General features: G+C 42.7%; 1 protein-coding gene across 4 annotated transcripts in view; it reads left to right on the top strand.

The window, feature by feature from the left end:
- Positions 1 to 15349, top strand: part of SFXN1 (sideroflexin 1) — a 30151-nt gene extending 14802 nt beyond the window's left edge. For 3 of the 4 annotated variants that reach the window (XM_047778079.1, XM_047778080.1, XM_047778078.1), the window contains exons 5-11: positions 1580 to 1655; positions 2506 to 2591; positions 3746 to 3873; positions 4484 to 4533; positions 11872 to 11921; positions 12486 to 12533; positions 13951 to 15349. In XM_047778079.1, the coding sequence (XP_047634035.1) occupies positions 1580 to 1655; positions 2506 to 2591; positions 3746 to 3873; positions 4484 to 4533; positions 11872 to 11921; positions 12486 to 12533; positions 13951 to 14047 (535 nt within the window). In that variant the 3' untranslated portion in view covers positions 14048 to 15349. Of the gene's footprint in view, positions 1 to 1579; positions 1656 to 2505; positions 2592 to 3745; positions 3874 to 4483; positions 4534 to 11337; positions 11440 to 11871; positions 11922 to 12485; positions 12534 to 13950 lie in introns of those variants that run through there. The other variant, XR_007134502.1, reaches the window with a different exon arrangement.
- The last annotated feature ends 4597 nt before the right edge of the window (positions 15350 to 19946 follow it).

The following is a 19946-nucleotide window of genomic DNA, read 5'->3' as shown; positions in this document are numbered from 1 at the left end:
TAATGTTTTTGTAGCCTGTCTTCTCAGACATTATCCATTAATCCATGCTCTTAGTGGCTCCAGTAGGAGAAGACATCTCTCATACCCTAGATCTCATTCCCCCTGCAGGACACACAGCAGGCAGCTCAGGGCTGGCCTGTGGGAAACGACAGTCTGAACCTCCCTCTACTCTGTGTGTATGGACACATTCCAGCATCAAAAGGAGCGGCACCAACAGTGTGCTCTGTGGAAATCAAGGGGTCTTTTATATCTGATAGGTCTTTACAATAGGTCATTCCTGGAGTGACCAAAAGACAGTGGATGAATTTAAATTTTTGCCTATCAAAAAAAAAATACTCGAACAGATGAAATTTCACTAGTTAACTCAGACTTTGAACCTAACTTGTGTACCACTTCAAAGCGTTTTCTCTTTTAACTCTTAAATGGCTTTTTTTTTGCACCCTGGGCATATGGAAGTTCCCAGACTAGGGGTCCAGTGGGAGCTACCGGTGCCAGCCTACACCACAGCTCATAGCAACGCTGGATCCCTGACCCACTGAGCGAGGTCAGGGATCAAACCTTCATCCTCACGGATGCTAGTCAGATTCATTTCCACTGCGCCACAACAGGAACTCCCTTATATGGCTTTTGACTATCTGCAGTCTTCTGTTGTCATCCTAGGGAACAAAGAATACTGAAATCTTTAACCCAGCAGTGTTTATCACACCTTTATTTCATCCAATCCTTGAATTAAAATTTGTTTTAAATAAGAGAGAACTGCTTGAACTTAATTATATTTTGAGGATGACACTTTTGGTGTTATTAAGATTTCATTAAGATGTGATTTGTAGAATGACAGCACTGCATTTTTATTTTCAGCATGTATATTGACATTTTGAGAAGTATTTTTTTATTTAAGCAAATACGGTACAGACATCTATGGTGACATACATTTCCCCACATTTGTAGCTTCCTCACATCCACAGCTGCCTTCCTTTCCCTCAACCCCCATATCGTCTGTACATAGTTGTGTGGTGTGTGGTTAGGTGATGTGTGAAGAATGCCATGTTTGTATGGGTCTGCTTGCTTTTTATATGACTCTTTCTATTTGCAGTGTAATGATGAATGCAGTTTTATGGAATCTCCATTCTTTTTTTTTTTTTTACATTTATTTAATTGAAGTATATTTGATTTACAATGTTGTGTTAATTTCTGCTATACAGCAAAGTGATTCAGTTATATATATATATTCTTTTTCATATTCTTTTCTGTGACAGTTTATCGCAGGATATTGAATATAGTTCCCTATGCTTTAGAGTGGGACCTTCTTGTCTATCCATTCTCCATCTAATAGTTTGGATCCACTAATCCCAAACTCCGAATTCATCCTTTCCACACCCCTCTGCCTTGGCAATTACAAGTTCGTTCTCTATGTCTGTGAATCTGTTTCTGTTTCATAGATAAGTTCTTTTGTGTCCTATTTGATGGCCTCTCTATTCTGAATCATGCTCTTCCACAATTTCCCCTTCATTTCTTCCAAAAATGTTATACTTCAGTTTCCTGAATACATTCTTTTATGTTCTATTTTCCTTCTTTTCAGCGAACTGGGAACAGCCTATGTTTCTGCAACAACAGGTGCTGTAGCAACAGCTCTAGGACTCAATGCACTAACCAAGGTACTCAGATTTGTATTTCCATAATAAAGCTTCTTAATTTGTTCTCACCTGCCTGGCTCTAAGGCTCTCTGTTATTTATCAAAATAATGCCAGTCCTATGACTTTTTTCTTCTAGCCATTATCTTCAACTGCTTTTTTTCAAATAGCTCTTTCATTAAGCTAATATCTGCCAAGACCGTGGTCTGTACCTGCAACTGTGTACTTTTTTTTTTTTTTTGTCTTTTGTCTTCTTAGATCTGCACTCGTGGCATATGGAGATTCCCAGGCTAGGGGTCAAATTGGAGCTGTAGCTGCTGGCCTATGCCACAGCCACAGCAACAGCAACATGGGATCCGAGCCGCATCTTCGACCTACACCACAGCACACTGCAACACCGGATCCTTAACCTACTGAGTAAGGCCAGGGATCGAACCTGCCTCTCATGGATGCTAGTCAGATTCATTTCCACTGAGCCACGACGGGAACTCCCTGGAACTGTGTATTAAGTGCTAAAGGCTCACCCACCCATACAACCTACTAGAGGCTGGGTAGCAAGCAGGGTGCCTCAGGGCATGCCTCTGAAGAGATGGAGAAGCCAGCCTCTGAACCCCAAATCTGGGGACTCCATAGCCCCCTTGTTCCATCAGCCACACGAAGCCATCAAAATATCTTGGAAACAGAAATCTGCCTTGTCCCAGTATGCCCATGCAAATAGAAAAGGCCTCTAGAACACAAGTCCTGAATGTACTGCTGGTCTGAGTTTCTGTACAAATAGGACTCTGCATTTTTTAGCGGTTTTTAAGAAATCAGTATTTGCATTCAGTCCTCTAAGAAAAAGAAGATCTTACTTTTGGAATTATCTTCTCCACAGCATGTCTCTCCACTCATAGGACGTTTTGTTCCCTTCGCCGCAGTGGCTGCTGCTAATTGCATTAATATTCCATTGATGAGGCAAAGGTAAGGTTAATATGCACTTTTCGAGAAGACTTGTCTTTGCCAGCAGGGTCTTTTGGAATAATTTGCTGCATTGAAACTTTAAAAAAAAATTATCTTAATATTTACAGATGAAATTATGTAGGATCTGGGATCTGCTTTCAAATAATCTGTTGTTGGGGGTGAGGATGAACCAGGCCGATGAACCAGGCTTCTCTGTGAGTTGCTAACTGTTAAAGCAGGTTGAAAGGCATATAGGGGTTTAGAATGCTCTTCTACTTCTGTATGATAAAAAGTTTAAAAAACATCTCTCAGGAGTTCCCGTTGTGGCTCAGTGAGTTAAGAACCCAGCATGGTATCTATGAGGATGCAGGTGCGATCCCTGGTTAAGGATCTGGCATGGCCACAAGCTGAGGCGTAGGTCGCAGACACGGCTCAGATTCGGTGTTGCCATGGCTGTGGTGTAGGCTGGCAGCTGCAGCTCTGATTCAACCCCAGCCTAAAATAAAATAAAATAATAAAAATAAAAAATATATCTCAGACTTACGTCTGTGCCCAGAAAGTGTATTCTCTAAAATAGGTTCTCTCCCCCAACCCCTGCCAAATTTTCTTTTGGGGTTTAAAATCATATTAATTTATATCTTTGGAAGTATTTTTTTAGAGCTGGCAAAAATTAAAGGAGAAGAAAGAACGAGAAAAACATTTTGGAATGGATAACGAAAAACAGGGTAACGGTTGGAGCTCTAATGATAGTGTTAGTGGCCATAGTTAAATACCCAATAGTGCCGTGTACTTGTGACCCTGTGTCAGTATAGTTAGTTTCTTAATAATTATCGTTTCTATCTCTCATTCGGAAAATTGCTCAGATTTGCACACAAGCATAGAAATTAGCCTTATCTTGAAGCTAGCGTATTCACCGGTTGAGCCTTATTGCTATTCAAAATGCCGCTCCTTTTTTTTTTTTTTTAACAAAGTTGACTCGTGTTATTTTACTTTTATGTTTGTCACACGAGGATTAAACTTTTTCTAGTCTTTTAAAATAGATTGTTTCCTGCCCAAAATGACACTTGAGTGGATTTTTGGATTGAGTAGGGACTTGGTCTTTCATAAGTACTGCTTCCAGCTGTTCCATGAAGACACCTGTGAACTTCTTTGCCCACATCTTGCTCTCTCTCTAGGGAACTCAGAGCTGGCATCCCCATCACAGATGAGAATGGGAACCGTCTGGGCGAGTCGGCAAACGCTGCCAAACAAGCCATCACTCAAGTGGTCATCTCCAGGATCCTCATGGCAGCCCCTGGCATGGGTGGGTAGAACTCAGCCATCCATTCATCGATTCCGTACCTTTTGTTCTCCATGTTGATGTGACAGTTTAGTCTGATAAAAATCGTGAGTAAACAGAACTAACACTAGCTCACATTTGATGTGCATTATTGCATCTGATCATCCTGGCATAGGATATGCTTGTCCCTATTTTATAGATGAGGAAAACAGAAAACTGAGGCTCAGAGGAGTGAGGTAACTTTTCTGGCATCACTCAGCCAGCAAGGGGAATGTTTATACACCATTCCATGCAGAATGGACACCTGGGGAAGGTTACATTTGTTTCGTTGGTATAGGAAGGAAAAGTTCCTGATGTTTGCTCTGTTGCGTATTTAACGTTAAATGTAAAGTTCTCTTCAAGATGATACAATTTTCCGGTCAGCAAAGAGCATTGTGATATTCTTCCCAAATCTAGACAATGGAAAGAATAGATTTTACAAAATACCAAGGTATTTTAAAGAAGAATTGCAATTACTTTTATTCTGCCAGTGTAAAAATAGCCCATGAGCCTTTTGTGCGATTGTTGGGGGTGGGGAAACGTGAGCTGAAAAGAGACATTCATGAGATTAAAGTGGATCTCTCTTTACTTCCAGCCATCCCTCCATTTATCATGAACACGTTGGAAAAGAAAGCCTTTCTCAAGGTAAGCCCCAGTTCTACTTATCATGTCTCAATCCTTTCGATTTGTTTTCAGACTTCCAAATGTATGAACTTTTTTTTATGTGAATAGTGAATAAAAAATTTAAAGGCCAGTGGCAGTTGGGCCCTTTAATGAAATATTTTTATTTCTTTTTTTTTTCCTTTTTCTTTTTTGGCATCCCTGCAGCACATGGGGCCAGGGGTCAGATCTGAGCCGCAGCTGCAACCTAGCCCACAGCTGTAGCAATGCCAGATCCTTAAACCACTGTGCCCAGCCAAGGATTGAACCTGTGTCATGGTGCTGCAGAGACACCACCTGTTGTGCCATAGCAGGAATGCTGAAATATTTTGTTTCTAATATCAGACCTTTGAAAAAGCTCTCATAAATCTCCATTTATTGAATGCTGCCCACTCCTCTTGAGAGGTTATAACTGAGGTACACACTCTTAGTATCAGTCAGATCCTTAGCAGGGGAATAATGAAGAGAAGGTGTGAATGTGGAAGAATTTGGAAGTTGCTATACATGCTATCAGAAACGAAAAGATAATTTGGAGCAGTAGCTTCATAGAACACTGAATTTGGAGTATTTGTTTTTTGTTGTTGATCGTATCTAGTAATGCATTTATCTTGTCAGCTGCCTCCTCTCAACTTCTGAAGATATTACTGCATGAAGCTCTCACAGAAAGCTCTGTGCATTTCCTGTGTTCCTTTGTAGCTTCCATGATTTAATGCAATCATAGTTATGCTTCATCTTAGCTTTCCAGTTCTTATAACAAATAGGAAATGGTGGGACCAGGTGACTCACTGGGCTCCTGCTGTGTTTGGACACCAACACCATTATACCTGCCAGGAGGAATGGGTCTGGTTCCTCCCTGGAGGAGCAGGTGTACTGCCGTGATCACTGTGGCTCTTTCAGGGTGAACTGTTTTGGGTCTTAGTAACAGAAACTCAACATTGAGGGGACACTCTCAGACTGAAAAAAAGGACATGGTTCACATACCAAACACTTCCAAAACGATTTCAGGGATTAGAAGAATTCTAAACATCCAACATCCTTGACCTGTATGCTTCCTTCTTAAGGCTAACACTAAATACTCTTTTTTTTTTTTTTTTTTGGACCCCTAGGTTGGGAACCTCCATATGCCACTGGTGTGGCCCTAAAAATAAATAAATAAATAAATACTTTTTTTTTTAGTTTAAAAAAATTTTTTTTTATTAAAGTATAGTTGATTTACAGTGTTGTGCCAACTTAAGCTGTACAGCAAAGTGACCCAGTCATATATATATGTTTTTTCTCATATTATCTCCATCATGGTCTATCCCAAGAGATTGGCTATAGTTCCCTGTGCTGTACTACAGGACCCCATTTAAGTGCTTCCAATACAATCACCTTCTTAGAAAAAGAAGCCAAGAAAGTATCCTTTGAAGAAACAGGCTGAGTGCCTGATTTGACCAGTGTGTCAATGCATCCGCCCCGTGTGAGGGAAAGGGGACCTTCGTTCTTTCTTGGGAGCTTTGGGTACGTGAGCAAGTTGTGTTCCCTGAGCCTCTTCCTCTTGCCATCTTACATGTCTCTGTGAATTGCATGATAGGGTGTCACAGCCACTCTGTAGTGACTCAACTGTCCCGTTGCTCCGGGGAGCATTCCAGCGGGGGATCCACAGACCCCCCTCCAGGCCATGCCAGGAAGCCACACCCTCCTAAGCCCTGTGTCCCTATCCATCCGCTGTGTGGGTTCCTACAGTCTTAAGTGTCAGATTCAACCGAAATATAAAACAATGGCACAGGTTTAATCAGTAACGCTGTTAGCAAAGACCAATATGTAATGGTGACCTCCTTTGACATTTTACCCACTTCGGTAAGCTTGTATTTTGAGGATTCATGAAAAGGCTTTGCTGAAGTCTCTTTCTGTTGCCATGTTTAGAAAAGATGAATTCTTTAAAGCTGCTGAGGCATTTGTTTATGTGCTGGAACAGTGACTTGATCTTAAAATCACCAGATTATGTAAACAGATGAACTTTTCAGAGCTGCCAAAGAATTCCTGTAGGTGCCGGAACAGTGGCTAGATCTTCAAACTATCACATTATGTAAACATCTGGAACTCACCAACTTTGACATCTCAGTGATCTTCAGACTATCTGAGAAAAAATTAATGTTCCTTCCTCGGTCCACCCCTGCTTTCCTAATGGCAAATGATTTGCACTTCGAGGGAGAAGACCTATCAAATGAATATGTATACATTCTTTTTCGCATGTTATCCTCCATCTTGTTCTATATCACAAGAGACTGGATACAGCTCCCTGTGCTATACAGCAGGATATCATTGCTTATCCACTCTAGTTCACATCTACCAAACCCAAACTCCCAGTCCATCCCACTCCCTCCCCCTAGGCAACCACAAGTGTGTTCTCCATATCTGTGAGTCTGTTTCTTTTTCTGTGGATAGGTTCATTTGTGCCATATATTAGATTCCACATATAAGTGATATTATATGGTACTTGTCTTTTTTTTTTTTTTTTTTTGCTTTTTAGGGCCGCACCTGTGGCATATGGAGGTTCCAAGACTAGGGGTTGAATCGGAGCTACAGCTGCTGGCCACAGCAACGCCAGATCTGAGCCACATCTTCAACCTACACTACAGCTCCCGGCAATGCCGGATCCTTAACCTGCTGAGCGAGGCCAAGGATTGAACCCGCAACCTCATGGTTACTAGTTGGATTTGTTTCTGCTGCTCCACAAAGGAAACTCCTGTCTCTCTCTTTCTGACTTCACTTAGTATGAGAGTCTCTAGTTGCATTGCAAAGGCATGTGTTCACCGAGGCAACGTTTGGATTCGCCTGGTTGTTCATTTCTTAAGTGATTGGCATGCCAACTTTGGAAGCCACGGAGAATTGAAAATCATATTTAATAAACCCAACCTCCTCTTCCCATGGAAGTTAAGCAAAATCAGGTTTTAAAGTAAGATGCGATTTCTGGGTGGATACAAGGTTTGGAAGTGGTTGTCTCATCATGTTTGTGTGGCATCCAAGTGAAGTTTCACAAGAGAGGAATAGTAAGTGTGGGGCATTCCACCAACAGTGTACAATTGTTGTGAGTTTGCAGGTGACTGTGAAAGCAGCGGGAGGCCACCTTCACTGGCAGTATCCCCACCACTGAGGCTTTCTCATTCCTTTCTTTCCACCTCTCAAATGCCACCTGGCACCCTGTTAGCAGAGGGATGTCAGCAGCCCAACTCTGGAGTAAAGACTCCAAGTCTCACCAGTGGCCACTGCGGGTGGGACATTATTCCATGGAGACTCACTGAGTGCTATGGCTCTTAGGCACACAGGGCTGCTAACATGTCCTGATTGTGCGTTGGGATTCCAGAAATTCTACAAGAAAGGCTGCATTTGGACCTACATGCATGCTGAAGCGTTAGGCCACCAGAGAAAACATGTAAAATGAACTTGGTACTTCACTCTCCCAACCCAGCCATGCCTTTGAACTCCTGTGGTCTCAGTGTTGGAAAAAAGTGCCGCAGTGACTCTAATGTCTCTGTGACAAACACTGGAGAGGAGACATGGTTGGGCATATTGCATCATTTTCTTGCTGAGACAAACAGAACATGCTATAGAGGCAGCCTGGCTTTTTCTTCCATGAAGCAACTGGCAAATGATATAAGCTCTTAGCCTACCGTTGCCACTCTGCCCTACAATGGATAAATAAATAGTGTGTTTTTCCCTCTCTTGTCTTCATTGGGGTTTTTAGCTTTGCTTGGTATTGTACCCTTCAATACTAATTTGGAGGTGTGCCAACTTGCTTCCCCTCTGCCTTCCCCCCTCCCCTGCTGAAGGGCTTCACATGGAGCCGGAAGGGGCCACTGGCATCAGAAGCCCTGTGGCAGGGCTGCGGGAGACGGTTAGAGTAGCTAGTGGGTCAGTCCAAGCGCCTCGCCAGCTGCAGTCTGGCTACAGCTGAACTGGTTCAGACCAGCGTGGAGGATGTTTTGAAAAAGGCAATGGCTGAAAGTGCTTGAGCTCCCCAGATAGACACCCCACTCCCACATTCAGTGTCGCTGCTACACAGAAAGATTGCATTTTGCCCACGGACTGAGCTCCGTAGGGTGAATGGATAGTATGGCCATTAGCAAAGCATAGGCAGAGGCAGCTTGTAGTCACATCCATATGTTTCCCCCTCCAATGCCCTTTCACATGCTGTTTGGAAAGCCAGGCTTTTCTGAGCCCCCTTGACAAAGGCTCAGAGATCATTTCCTCAGCGGTTAGTAAGGCCCACATGGTTGGCGTCCCCCTTGGTCCGTGGACCCTCTGATTGTTCTCATAGCTCTGCGGCCAGATGCGCCTTCCCACGGGGATCTGCTTATCTGGGCTTTTACCTTGGACGTGGCCAAACTCCTCTGCAAACGTGAAATGAACTGAACATTCTTGGCTTTTTTAAATGGTGAGCTTGGGGAACATTCAACATGACTCATCCTTACCCCCATGCCTTATTTTTTTCCCAAATTGGAGCGCTAGCAGAAAGCATCAGCTGCAGGCAGGTGACTCACAGAAATCTTTGCAGTAAACTGAAAAGCTTACTGCTTAAAAATCTGGTCCTTCGCCCAACAGTTTTCTTGAAGGACAGCTCCTGTGGTCTCTTTACCTTGCTGGCATTTTCATTGGGGAATAAAATTGGTATGGTTTGGGGCAGCTAAGAACTCCTCATTCCTTAAGTTCTAGTTCTTTTATATTTTCTTTTTTCTTTTTACTTTTTATTTTTTTGTTTGTTTTTATGGCTGTACCTGTTGCATATGGAAGTTCCTGGGTCAGTGACTGAGGTGCAGTTGTGACCTATGCTTCAGCAGTGGCAATACCAGATACTTTAACCCTCTGGCCCGGGCTAGGGATCAAACCCCCACCTCGGCAGCCACCCCGAGCCACTTCAGTTAAATTCTTAACCCACTGCCCCAGAGCAGGAATTCCATATTTCTTTTAATAAAGATGGACTGCTCTGGAGTTGCCATTGTGGCTCAGAGGAAATGAATCTGACTAGTATCCATGAGGATGCAGGTTCAATCCCTGGCTTCATTCAGTGGGTTAAGGATCCGGCGTTGCCTTGAACCATGGTGTAGGTCACAGAAGCAGCTCAGGTCCCACATTGCTAAGGCTGTGGTGTAGGCCAGCAGCTACAGCTCCGATTGGACCTCTAGCCTGGGAACCTGCATATGCTGTGAGTGCAGCCCTAAAAAGACAAAAAAAAAAAAAAAGATGGACTGCTTTGTCTGCTCAGTAGATTTTCAAGATTGTCTGCTGATTAAGTGTGAATGTAATATTTATGTGTTCATTCATTTCTTGTATTCAGCTGGATACAGATGTCAAAACTTATATTGTATACAGTGGATGTGTGCATTTTATGTCATAAAGCTACTGGAGAAAAGGTCATTGGGAGCAGAAAGAATTTAGAGTCACATTAATTTCTGAGCTTTTACTTCATGGAATATATATCTGTTAAATTTATGGTTAGTGTCTTTAATTCATTTAAATTTTTCATTTAAAATATCCTGTTTGCAGAGTTCTTTGCTCGGTAAGATATGTCCCTCCCTCGAGGAGTTCTGTGATTGTCTAGGGGAAAACCTGAACTTCCACAGCTCACTTATTTCATCTCAGACTAAGTTCTGTTTAAAAAGTATGGATGGGTGTTCCCACTAGGGCATATCGGGTTAAGGATCTGGTGTTGATGCCTCTGTGGTGTAGATTGCAACTGTGGCTCGGATTCGATCCCTGGCCCAGGAACTTCTGTGTGTGGGAACTTTCGGAGGCAGCAGAAAAAAAGATGAAGGGATGAGGGAGGCAGGAGGAGGGATGGCATCCAGGTTGGGTTTCATGGGAGGAGTCACAATTCTCCAGGATCCTTGTCATTACCAAGAGTCTTTGCAGCAAATCCCTCTGCATGAGCCGCTGTATCATCAGCCTTTGGTTTGTACACATCAGTCGAGATCACACACAGCTATTCGAGAGTCCACTTGAAATGAAGAGGCAGCTCTCATGGGCTCTCATGGGTTCATCTTCCTGCAGGATCTCATTCAGTGCATAGCTTGCCTTCCCATCACCAAGTCTGTGGACCGACACAGATGACACACATCTGGGCAGTGCGAGGAGGAGATATGCCATCTCCTAATGAAAATCCTTCATCATCAGATGGAACCAGTTACCCCAGATACAATATTTCCTTTTCCTGCTCTCTGAGGGGTGGGACCCCTCCTTGAGAGCTCTGTGGATCTGTCTCTGCTTGACGGCTCGTCTCCCTTCCTCTCTAGTCCACGCCTCTCCCTCTTCACGTTAACCCAAGTGATGTACCTTTTCACCGAAGACGTCTTCTCGGGGACCAGGGTATGCCTCTCACGCAAGCCTCCTTGGAATCATGACTTTTTAAGAGTGTGTGTGGACTCTTAACTAAGTTGGCTGATTTCATTACAACCAGTTCACAGCTTGGTTGCAGCCCTTTTGTGGACTTATTTATATAATCTCTGTATCTCATCGCTCTTTATATTGTGTTCTGTGCTTTTTGAAAACTCCCTTTTGAACACTAAAAATCTCACAGCATTATGCTCCCCAAAAGAGCAACCAACTCACTCATTTCTATTTAAAAAAAAAAAAGAGTGAAAGGCAAAAAATGTGTTATGCCAGCAGTATTTTAACCATACTGACAGCAACGAAGACCCAGAAAGGAAAGGTGTGGGGTGGGGTGGGGGGATGCTTGTTGGGTTTCTGCTGCAGGTCCAGGCACTGTAACAGGTGCTTTATGAATGTAATCTGGCATATCTTCACCCACAGGCTTTTAAGAAGCTGCTGTGATCCTCATTCTACACAGAAGGAAACCAAAGCTTGGACAGGGTGGGCTCTGCCTGTCCTTTCCCCAACAGTGGGGACACATTGGTAGGGGACAGAGTTGAATGCAGTTTTGTTTGTCTCCCAGCCTTGGAACCATGCTGTGCTGCACTTCCCCAGCCAGGAAAGAAATTATAGCTAAGCAATAACAATTTCTCTAGCTCCTGTATATAGCCGGGCATCTCTCCAATAATATAGACAAGGGGGGAAAAAAAAAAAGAGAGGCTGCTTAATCTTTGCATGTGCATTCCTGGACAGGTCAGAGAGGGTTACAGGAAGTCAGAACTAACACATTTATTGCAGTGTTGCCCCCGCCCCCGGCCGGCCCCCGCCCCGCCCCCGCTGCCCCACTGCATTTCACTAATCGAATTCTAGCTGGATCTTGTTCTGTGTTGGAGTTCCTTCCACGTAACCCCTAGAAGACATTGTCTCTAAGAGCCTGTATACAAAGTATTCAAAAGAATTTCTTTCTCAACACAGAGGTTCCCGTGGATGAGCGCACCTATTCAAGTTGGATTAGTTGGTTTCTGGTGAGTAGAATGACTTTGATGTCATTGATTTCTTTCTTTTTCTTTTCTTTCTTTCTTTCTTTTTTTTTTTTTAAAGACAAATATATGGCCTATGAAAGATGAGGGGAAGGGAGGATAATACAGGACGCAAGTTTTGAAAATGAGACCGTCCCAGAACATCTGAAATTTATGGTCCCAAATATTGGTGAGAAGTAAACTGTCTTTAGAGAAACCTACGACATCGGAGGCTACTTGCGTGATTCTTTTTAAAACTCCTTTTATCGCTTTGATTTAATTAAATTTATTTATTTATTTATTTTTGATAGGCAAGAAATAGATTTATTAAGACAGGACATTTATGAGAGATGCAAGTGGGAGGCAAGGTGGCTCTGCCTCTTTGATTTAAAAAAATTATTTTGGCAGTCCTTGGTAATAAAATTACACAAACAGGACATATTTTGTGAAGCAGTATAACACGCAAAAGAAAGAAGGGGGATTGTTATCAAAGTAAAATAGAAAAAGAATCTGAAAAGTTGACCCTTTAAAAATGCCCTGATCTGTCTTTTTTTTTTTTTTTTTTTTAAGTTTGGTATTTGCTACACCTTTGTGCTGTGCTCTGTTTCCTCAGAAAAGGTATGTATTTGCTATTCTTCAGAACGATCACGAGTCTTAACTCTAAAACAAGTTGAAGGCACAGGTCTGTTTCACTAGCAGGAAAGCTGTCTCAAAAACATACAAAGCTATGGTGTGGGTTCATAATGACAAAATGACAACACTATGTCATTGCTGTGTCTCAGGTCACTGCTGTGGTGTGGGTTTGATCCCTGGCCCAGGAACTTCTGCATACCACAGGTGCAGCCAAAAAATAATAAAATTTTCTAAAAAACATTTTTTAAAAACAAATCTTTTTAAAAGACTACTTATATATCAAAATGTCAAAAGTTTCTCTGGACAGTTTCTCTTCATATTTTTATATAATAAGTATGCATTTATCACCAAAAAATAAGCTTTACTACGTATATACATATAATACGTTCAAGTACATTTTTTAAATGCATAAAGCCAAGGCTAACAGTGGTCACTCAGTAATGTGACTATAAGAGATGTTTTTTTTCTTGTACATTTCAGTATTTTCTGAAAGTTTTAGAATCGGCATGTATTATTATACATGGACAAAGTCTCCTTAGTGCAAGTGAGCTTTTAGTGCTGACAGTTCCACTGAGAGCATATATCTTCTTTCATGAATGGTGGACATTTTTACTGTTCTCCTTGGGAAGTGGCATGACCACAGATTTTTTTTTCCAATACCATCAGGGTCTGAGAGTGTCATCACCATTCATGCTTGCCAGCGATGTGTGGTTTTTAAGGCTTTTAACAAGATGAGAGGTCAAAAAAGGGTATCTCAGAGTTTGGCTATCTCTTACCATGGCTTTCTTTGACTTTTTGTTGTTGTTGTTGTTGTCTTTTTCTAGGGCTACACCTGCAGCATATGGAGGTTCCCAGGCCAGGGGTCCAATCGGAGCTGTAGCCACTGGCCACAGCCACAGTCACAGCAACACCAGATCCAATCTGCATCTGCGACCTACACCACAGCTCATGGCAACACTCAGTGGGATCCTTAACCCACTGAGCAAGGTCAGGGATCAAACCCACAACCTCATAGTTCCTGGTCGGATTCGTTAGCCACTGAGCCACGATGGGAACTCCGCTTTTATATTTTTTTGCAGGGGGGGGGGAGGGTGTCGCACCATGGGCATGTGGTAGTTCCTGTGCCAAGGATTGATTGAACCCAGGCCACAGCAGTGACCATGCCGGCTCCTTAACCGCTAGGCTACCAGGGAACTCCTCTTTGATTATGAACGCCAATTTTCTGAAAGTAACAGGGTAATCATTTCCTAGGCACATCAAGTATTTTTTTAAACAGGACTCTATTGCACCAGTCATGGGGTCGGGTAGGGAGCGGGGAGAGGTGGTCCTTTCTCTCCTCCCTTCAAGTTCTAATTCCCACCTCCACCCGTGCAATGACGTTGTCATTTCTCCTTTATCCCAGTTCCATGTCTGTGACAAGCTTGGAGGCCGAGCTGCAAGCCAAGATCCGAGAGACCTCTCCTGAACTACGGCGTGTGTACTTTAACAAGGGATTATAAAGCCCGGGGGGTTGGGGGGGACCATCTTTGGCTGATCCTGCCCCCTGCAAGCTGGGTGTAGCCCAGATGGGTGAGGAACATCCTGTTTGCCCTGGGTTCTCCCGGTGACAGAGCCCTTTTCAAGATCCACATTAGCCTCTTAGAGTCACCCTGCTGCTTACAGCACAGCACCTGGGGTGGGGCAGGTGTCCCCCACCTGTTGGCCCCCTTACATTTGAATCATGGGATAATTTACAGAAATACCCTTCCTATAGCTTTTATAGTCATTGTTTTTTCAAAGACAGTATCCCTCACCCAGAGTTTTCAAAAGCACTGGTAGGTGTAGAATAAATGTCCAGTCTATGCCCCACAAATATTGATTATCAGTCAGTGAAAAGGAAATCTGGGTAAAATACTGAATTTTTATCCCCCTCTTATTTCAAATCATGGAGATCTCAGTAATGAGTTGGGGAAACACAAAAGCTCTGAGGTGTCACTGTGAAGTGACTCATAAATAAGAAGAGCAGTTTGCTTCCAGGTTGGGCAGGGGGCAACCCCTCCCCCCAAAAAATGATGAGTTTTTTTTGGATTTTCGGATACAAGCCCCTTCATACACCTCCTGAAAGTCATAGTAACAGACAGTCATGACGCAAGATCCCTGCAGTCAACAGCTGGCTGCTTTCGTAGTGCTGGCAGATTTCTTTGGTTGACTTTTAAACGTATTCTGTTTCAGATTCTTAGGAAGATATTGATCTGACCTTACACTTGTCTTTTTCTTCACTTATTGAAATCAACTAATCAAATAACTGCCATGTACAGATGTCCAGGTTTGGGAAGTATATTCAAAGCCACTGCTGTATGGCTGGGTTCAGCCCAGCTTGTTTGATTTTTTATTTTTTTATTTTTTTCCTTTGGAAGTGAGAGTACAGTTCCATCTACCTACATGTTTCTTCTTGTCATCCCGATAGCTCTCCTTGGCTTTCAGAGAGCTACAGGAACACTGTGTATGTGAATCCCTCACTCAATGAATTTGGCTTGAATGCTGTATCTGACATTCCACCCTCTTTGAAAATAATGAACCCACGCCTCATTGTTTACATCGTCTGTAGTAGTTGCACATATAATATATTTAATGGAACAGAGGTTGTGTTTTAATTCTATAAAGACTCAAAGGCAGATATAAGGGTGGTTATTCCATTGAGTGGAGACCACGCAATTCAATATTGTGACTACTTCTAAGTGAAAATCATGTAGAAACTAGTTTGGGCAGATTTTTCTTGACAATGTGACCAGACTGAATTTCCTCATAAAGAAAAAAATGTGTGTGCCTCGTGTCTGTGTTTCTCTTTTTCTCTGAATGATTAACGGACCTGAAGCTTTGGGTCACCCCGAGCCTTCTTTTATGCTGCCAACATTTTCTTATTTAGCTTTTCTGTCCTAAGCCATTGGAAACAAAAGAGCTTCCCCATGGCAATCTGGTCTTGGATGTATTTTGTTGCCGTGGATGCTTCTCTTGAAAAATTGGTAAAAGCTGGAAATTCAAGGCAGATCCCCACGAGGTGCTTCAAGGGCACTTTTAACAAGATGTGAAAGCACTTGGGGTCTACCCCACTCGGCCCAGCAAACCCCAGAATTCTTCCCCTCCACCTCCAGTCAATTGGTAGCTCCATTTCAGAATCCTAACCATCATTGAGAAATTAATGACTGGTCAGAAGATTGACAAACTAACCAAAATTGTAATACACACCGGGATGGTATGACCAGAGTATCATTACGAAAGGGATAGAGCTTGGAGATGTGTCTTTTTAAACATCATTTATGGAAGCTTCTAACTCTCGATGCTTTTATAGAGAAATATGAACTGTATCGTTGAATCATAGTTTATAAAAAAGGAACAAAATGAACCAAGATTGGCAATCTTTGCTGATCTCTTAGAAATACCTTTTCTGGAGAAAAGTTCGCATGAAGTGCAATAAGCTTGTAAAGGTAAATAGTTATTAATATTTCTATGAGATAAAGAATTATGATTGTAAGTATTAACTGACTGGCAGTTTTTATTTCAGTATTAACACAGTGTCTTGCCAGCGTTGGAGTCAATGTATTATTTCGATTCAACTGGATGAAATGTTAAATAAACTCAGAATGAAAGTAAATTCTCTCTTTTATTTGTATGTAAAGGATGGTGCAGTTTTTTAGTATTAGAGTCAATGGTACCTTTCATCCAAACTTAATGTCTGGGTACCATCAGTAACTCCTAATGGAGAGTTTTTTTTTTTTTTTTCTTTTTACAGCCAGATCTGCGGCGTAGGGAAGTTCCCAGGGTAGGTGTTGAATTGAAGCTGCAGCTGCCGGCCTACACCACAGCCAGAGCAACACCAGATCCTTGACACATCTGCAGCCTACACTGTACCTTGTGGCTATGCTGGATCCTTAACCCACTGCACAAGGCCAGGGATCGAACCCACATCCTTTTGGAGACACTGTTGAGTCCTTAACCCACTGAGCCACAATGGGAACTCAGGGATATTTTTGTATTATGCCTTTAGCAGGAGATACATTTCCCGGCTTGGCTACCAGTCTTCCACCTTCTTGAACATCACGGAAGCTGTGCACACCCCCCACCAGCCCCACACAGCATAATTCCAGGAATAGTTGTTATGAACACAGCAGGAAGGCGATTCTGCCTTAGACCTTAATGACTGATACCGTTGCACACAGTGGTGAGGTCAATTTGCTTTCATATTGTTTGTCAGAGTCTAATGTGGAACTAACCTTCGCCATAGTTCACAGAGAAAGTATAAATTAACCCAAGGTCCGGGGGGGGGGGGTGCATTATTAACAGACCTCAGGAAGAAGTGAACAGTTGACTCTCCTTGGTCACCTCTGTTTTGCTACTGAAGCTCTGTTTCAGACTTGAAAGCCTTGTGAAGAACTCTCAAGAGAAGGTTTGAAATCCTACAAGAGTGTTGGGCATCTGAATCAATAGTCAAGTGTGAATTATAGGAGGAAAATCAATACTGAGTTTAAAGTTAGCTTTCTTAGGAAAACCTCTGATCTGGCCTCCTCATTATAACAGGTTATAATGATAAAATATTAAACCCCATTTTCTTTTTATCTCTTAAAATCTGTGCTTAACCAGTATTATTAGATACAGAAACACAATAATTTTAACTTTTGATATAGAAAAGACAGTGAATGGCCCAAAGTTGAGAAAAAATTTTTTAGCAGTGTAGTATTTATTTTTATAACCAAGATGAAATAAACAGCATAAAGTTATAGTCTCCCTATAGAAATCTAGAATTTTGACTCAGATATAAATAACAACCATTTAGAAGCTTTAGTGTTAAATTTAAAATTTGTCTTTTTGTCTTTTTATGGCCACACCCACAGCATATGGAAGTTCCCAGGCTAGGGGTCTAATCGGAGCTATAGCTGCCGGCCTACACCACAGCCACAGCCACACCAGATCTGAGCTTAGTCTGTGACCTACACAACAGCTCACGGCAACGCCAGATCCTTAACCCACTGATCGAGGCCAGGGATCAAACCTGCAACCTCATGGTTCCTAGTCAGATTTGTTTCTGCTGCGCCACAACGGGAATTCCCCCAGAAGTTTTAGCATCATGAAAAGTATTGATCTAAACAGGATTTTCTGAAGTCAAATAAAAGTTTTAGTAATGGTTTTTATCTAATAAAAGCATTGCAGAAAAATCAGAATTGTTACAATTGGACTTGCAAAAATATATCTTTTTAAATTGAAGGCTAAAACTTTTCTTTCATTTTTACTTTTTTAAATTTTAAATTATTTAAATGTATTCAAGAGCTGAGGTCTAGGAGTCAGGGCCAGTACAATCTGGGTTGTATCCACTTTAAAAATATATGTATTTGGGCTACTGACATTCTCTGTGACCTTCAGTTTTGTGTGTCTGGATTGTTTGGAGAAAATAATTGGCTCTACCTCAGAGAGTTGTAGTCAACAAGGTAATTCCTGGACGTCAGGTGACAGACTGCCCAGCACATAGCAAACATTCAACGGATGGATGCCTGTCGTGTATTTGTCTAGAGACACTGCACATGGATTCAGAATGCCAGGGCATCAATATGCTGGTAAGATTTCAGCATCCCAGCAGCTTCCCCGGGCTAAACCAGAGGAAGATAGTTTTTAACCCAGATTAAAATAGTTACAGGGAGACCCTTGAATCCATCCTTTTAAAATGTCCAGCAATTTAGGTTTTGCCTAAACAAGACAGAGGTAGGAAAAGTCTTGCTCACAGATGAAAAACCTGGGGCTTCAGTATTGCAAGTTCAAGGCTGTTTCTGGTCACTTGAAAACTATAGTAGGAGCCGGGGTCTGACACCCAAAGCCACAGCCCTGTCCAAAAATGTAAACAACTGGAATGCTCTAATAAAATTAGTTTTTCAGAATGTGTGTTCTAGTATATTCAGAATGTCACTGAAGGAGTTCCCATTGTGGCTCAGTGGGTTAAGAACCTGACAGCATCCACGAGGATGTAGGCTGGATCCCTGGCCTTGCTCAGTGGGTTAAGTATCTGGCATTACTGCAAGCTGTGTTCCAGGTTGCAGATGCAGCTTGGATCTGGCATGGCTGTGGCCATGGTGTAGGCCAGCAGCTGCAGCTCCAATTTGATCCCTAGCCCAAGAACTTCCATATGCTACAGGTGTGGCCATAAAAAGGAAAAGATGTCACTGAAAGCTGCAAAAAAATAAGATTACATTTGGTAGTGATGATACAGCCATTACTAAACTCTGGATAGGCAAATTATAGTCCATAGCCCAGCAACATCTGAGTTCGTTAGAAATGCAAGTTCTTGGGCCCCAGTCCCGACCTACTGAGCCAGCATCTGCAAGAGAACAGGAGTTCCAGATCCCTGCACATGTCACAGCTGGAGAAGTTCCAGCTGTGTCTCACGGCCAGTGCTCCTGGAGACCTGAGCTCCACTGGGTCAATTTCAGATCAACCTCAAATGCTCTGTGAATTTGCCCATTTGCCCCTCATCAGATTCCAAGGAAGCATCCAGCTTCAGCGTTGACATACTGAGGGACACAGGATCAACAGGCTTAAGAGGGCAGGGCTTTCTATCTTGTCCACGGCCATAGCTACATCCCCTAGAACAACTGGCACTAGCCCAGGAGCCCCCAGGGTCATAGTGTTCAACAGGGCACTTTCCGGGAATCTGAAGACATGTCCTCACATTGCTGATTTCCAATTGTGGAAAAGAAGCCACTTGGTGTGACAGAGAGGTCCTCACTAGAACATGAAAAGAACAGGGAGTCTCAGAGTTTCTGGGAACGTAGCTGGAAATGAACTCTCTTCCTGAGAATGGAGAGGCACAATGGCTGGAAGCATCCCAAGGGGTAACCACTGTTCTGGAGTCAGCCTGACTGGCACAGAGGCCACCACTGCCTCTGGAGCTTCTGGAGCAGAAGGAGCCCTTGGAACAACACACATAAGGGCTTGTTTAACCCTCAAGGAGCCCATGATGTGCCCAGAGAAGGCATTTGAGGCTCAGCGCGTTAAACAGATTTGTCTATCATCACCTTCAGTCACCATCTCAATCCAAAGTGTTTTCTGCTGTACTTCACAGCTTCTCCACCAATAGGCATAATTAGAACTGGCTTTGGTTTAGCATTTCACAGTCCTCAGTTCCTCTGGGTACCATCTCCATTAAAAAGGTGGGGAGGGAGTTCTCCAATGGCTTAGGGGGTAAGGTTCCTGCATTTTCGCTTGGATCTGGTATTGCTGTGTCTGTGGCATAGGCTGGCAGCTGTAGCTCTGATTTGACCTGGGAAAATTCCATATGCCTCGGGGGTGGACCTAAAAAAAAGAAAAAAGAAAGAAAAAAATAAATAAAATAAGACAGTGAGGAAACAGTCTTGAAGAAATGAAAAACACAAACCT

Source organism: Phacochoerus africanus, chromosome 4, assembly GCF_016906955.1.
Source record: "Phacochoerus africanus isolate WHEZ1 chromosome 4, ROS_Pafr_v1, whole genome shotgun sequence".
NCBI lineage: Eukaryota > Metazoa > Chordata > Mammalia > Artiodactyla > Suidae > Phacochoerus > Phacochoerus africanus.
The sequence above is the reverse complement of the archived record's forward strand: the minus strand, read 5'-3'. Positions and strand labels throughout refer to the sequence as shown.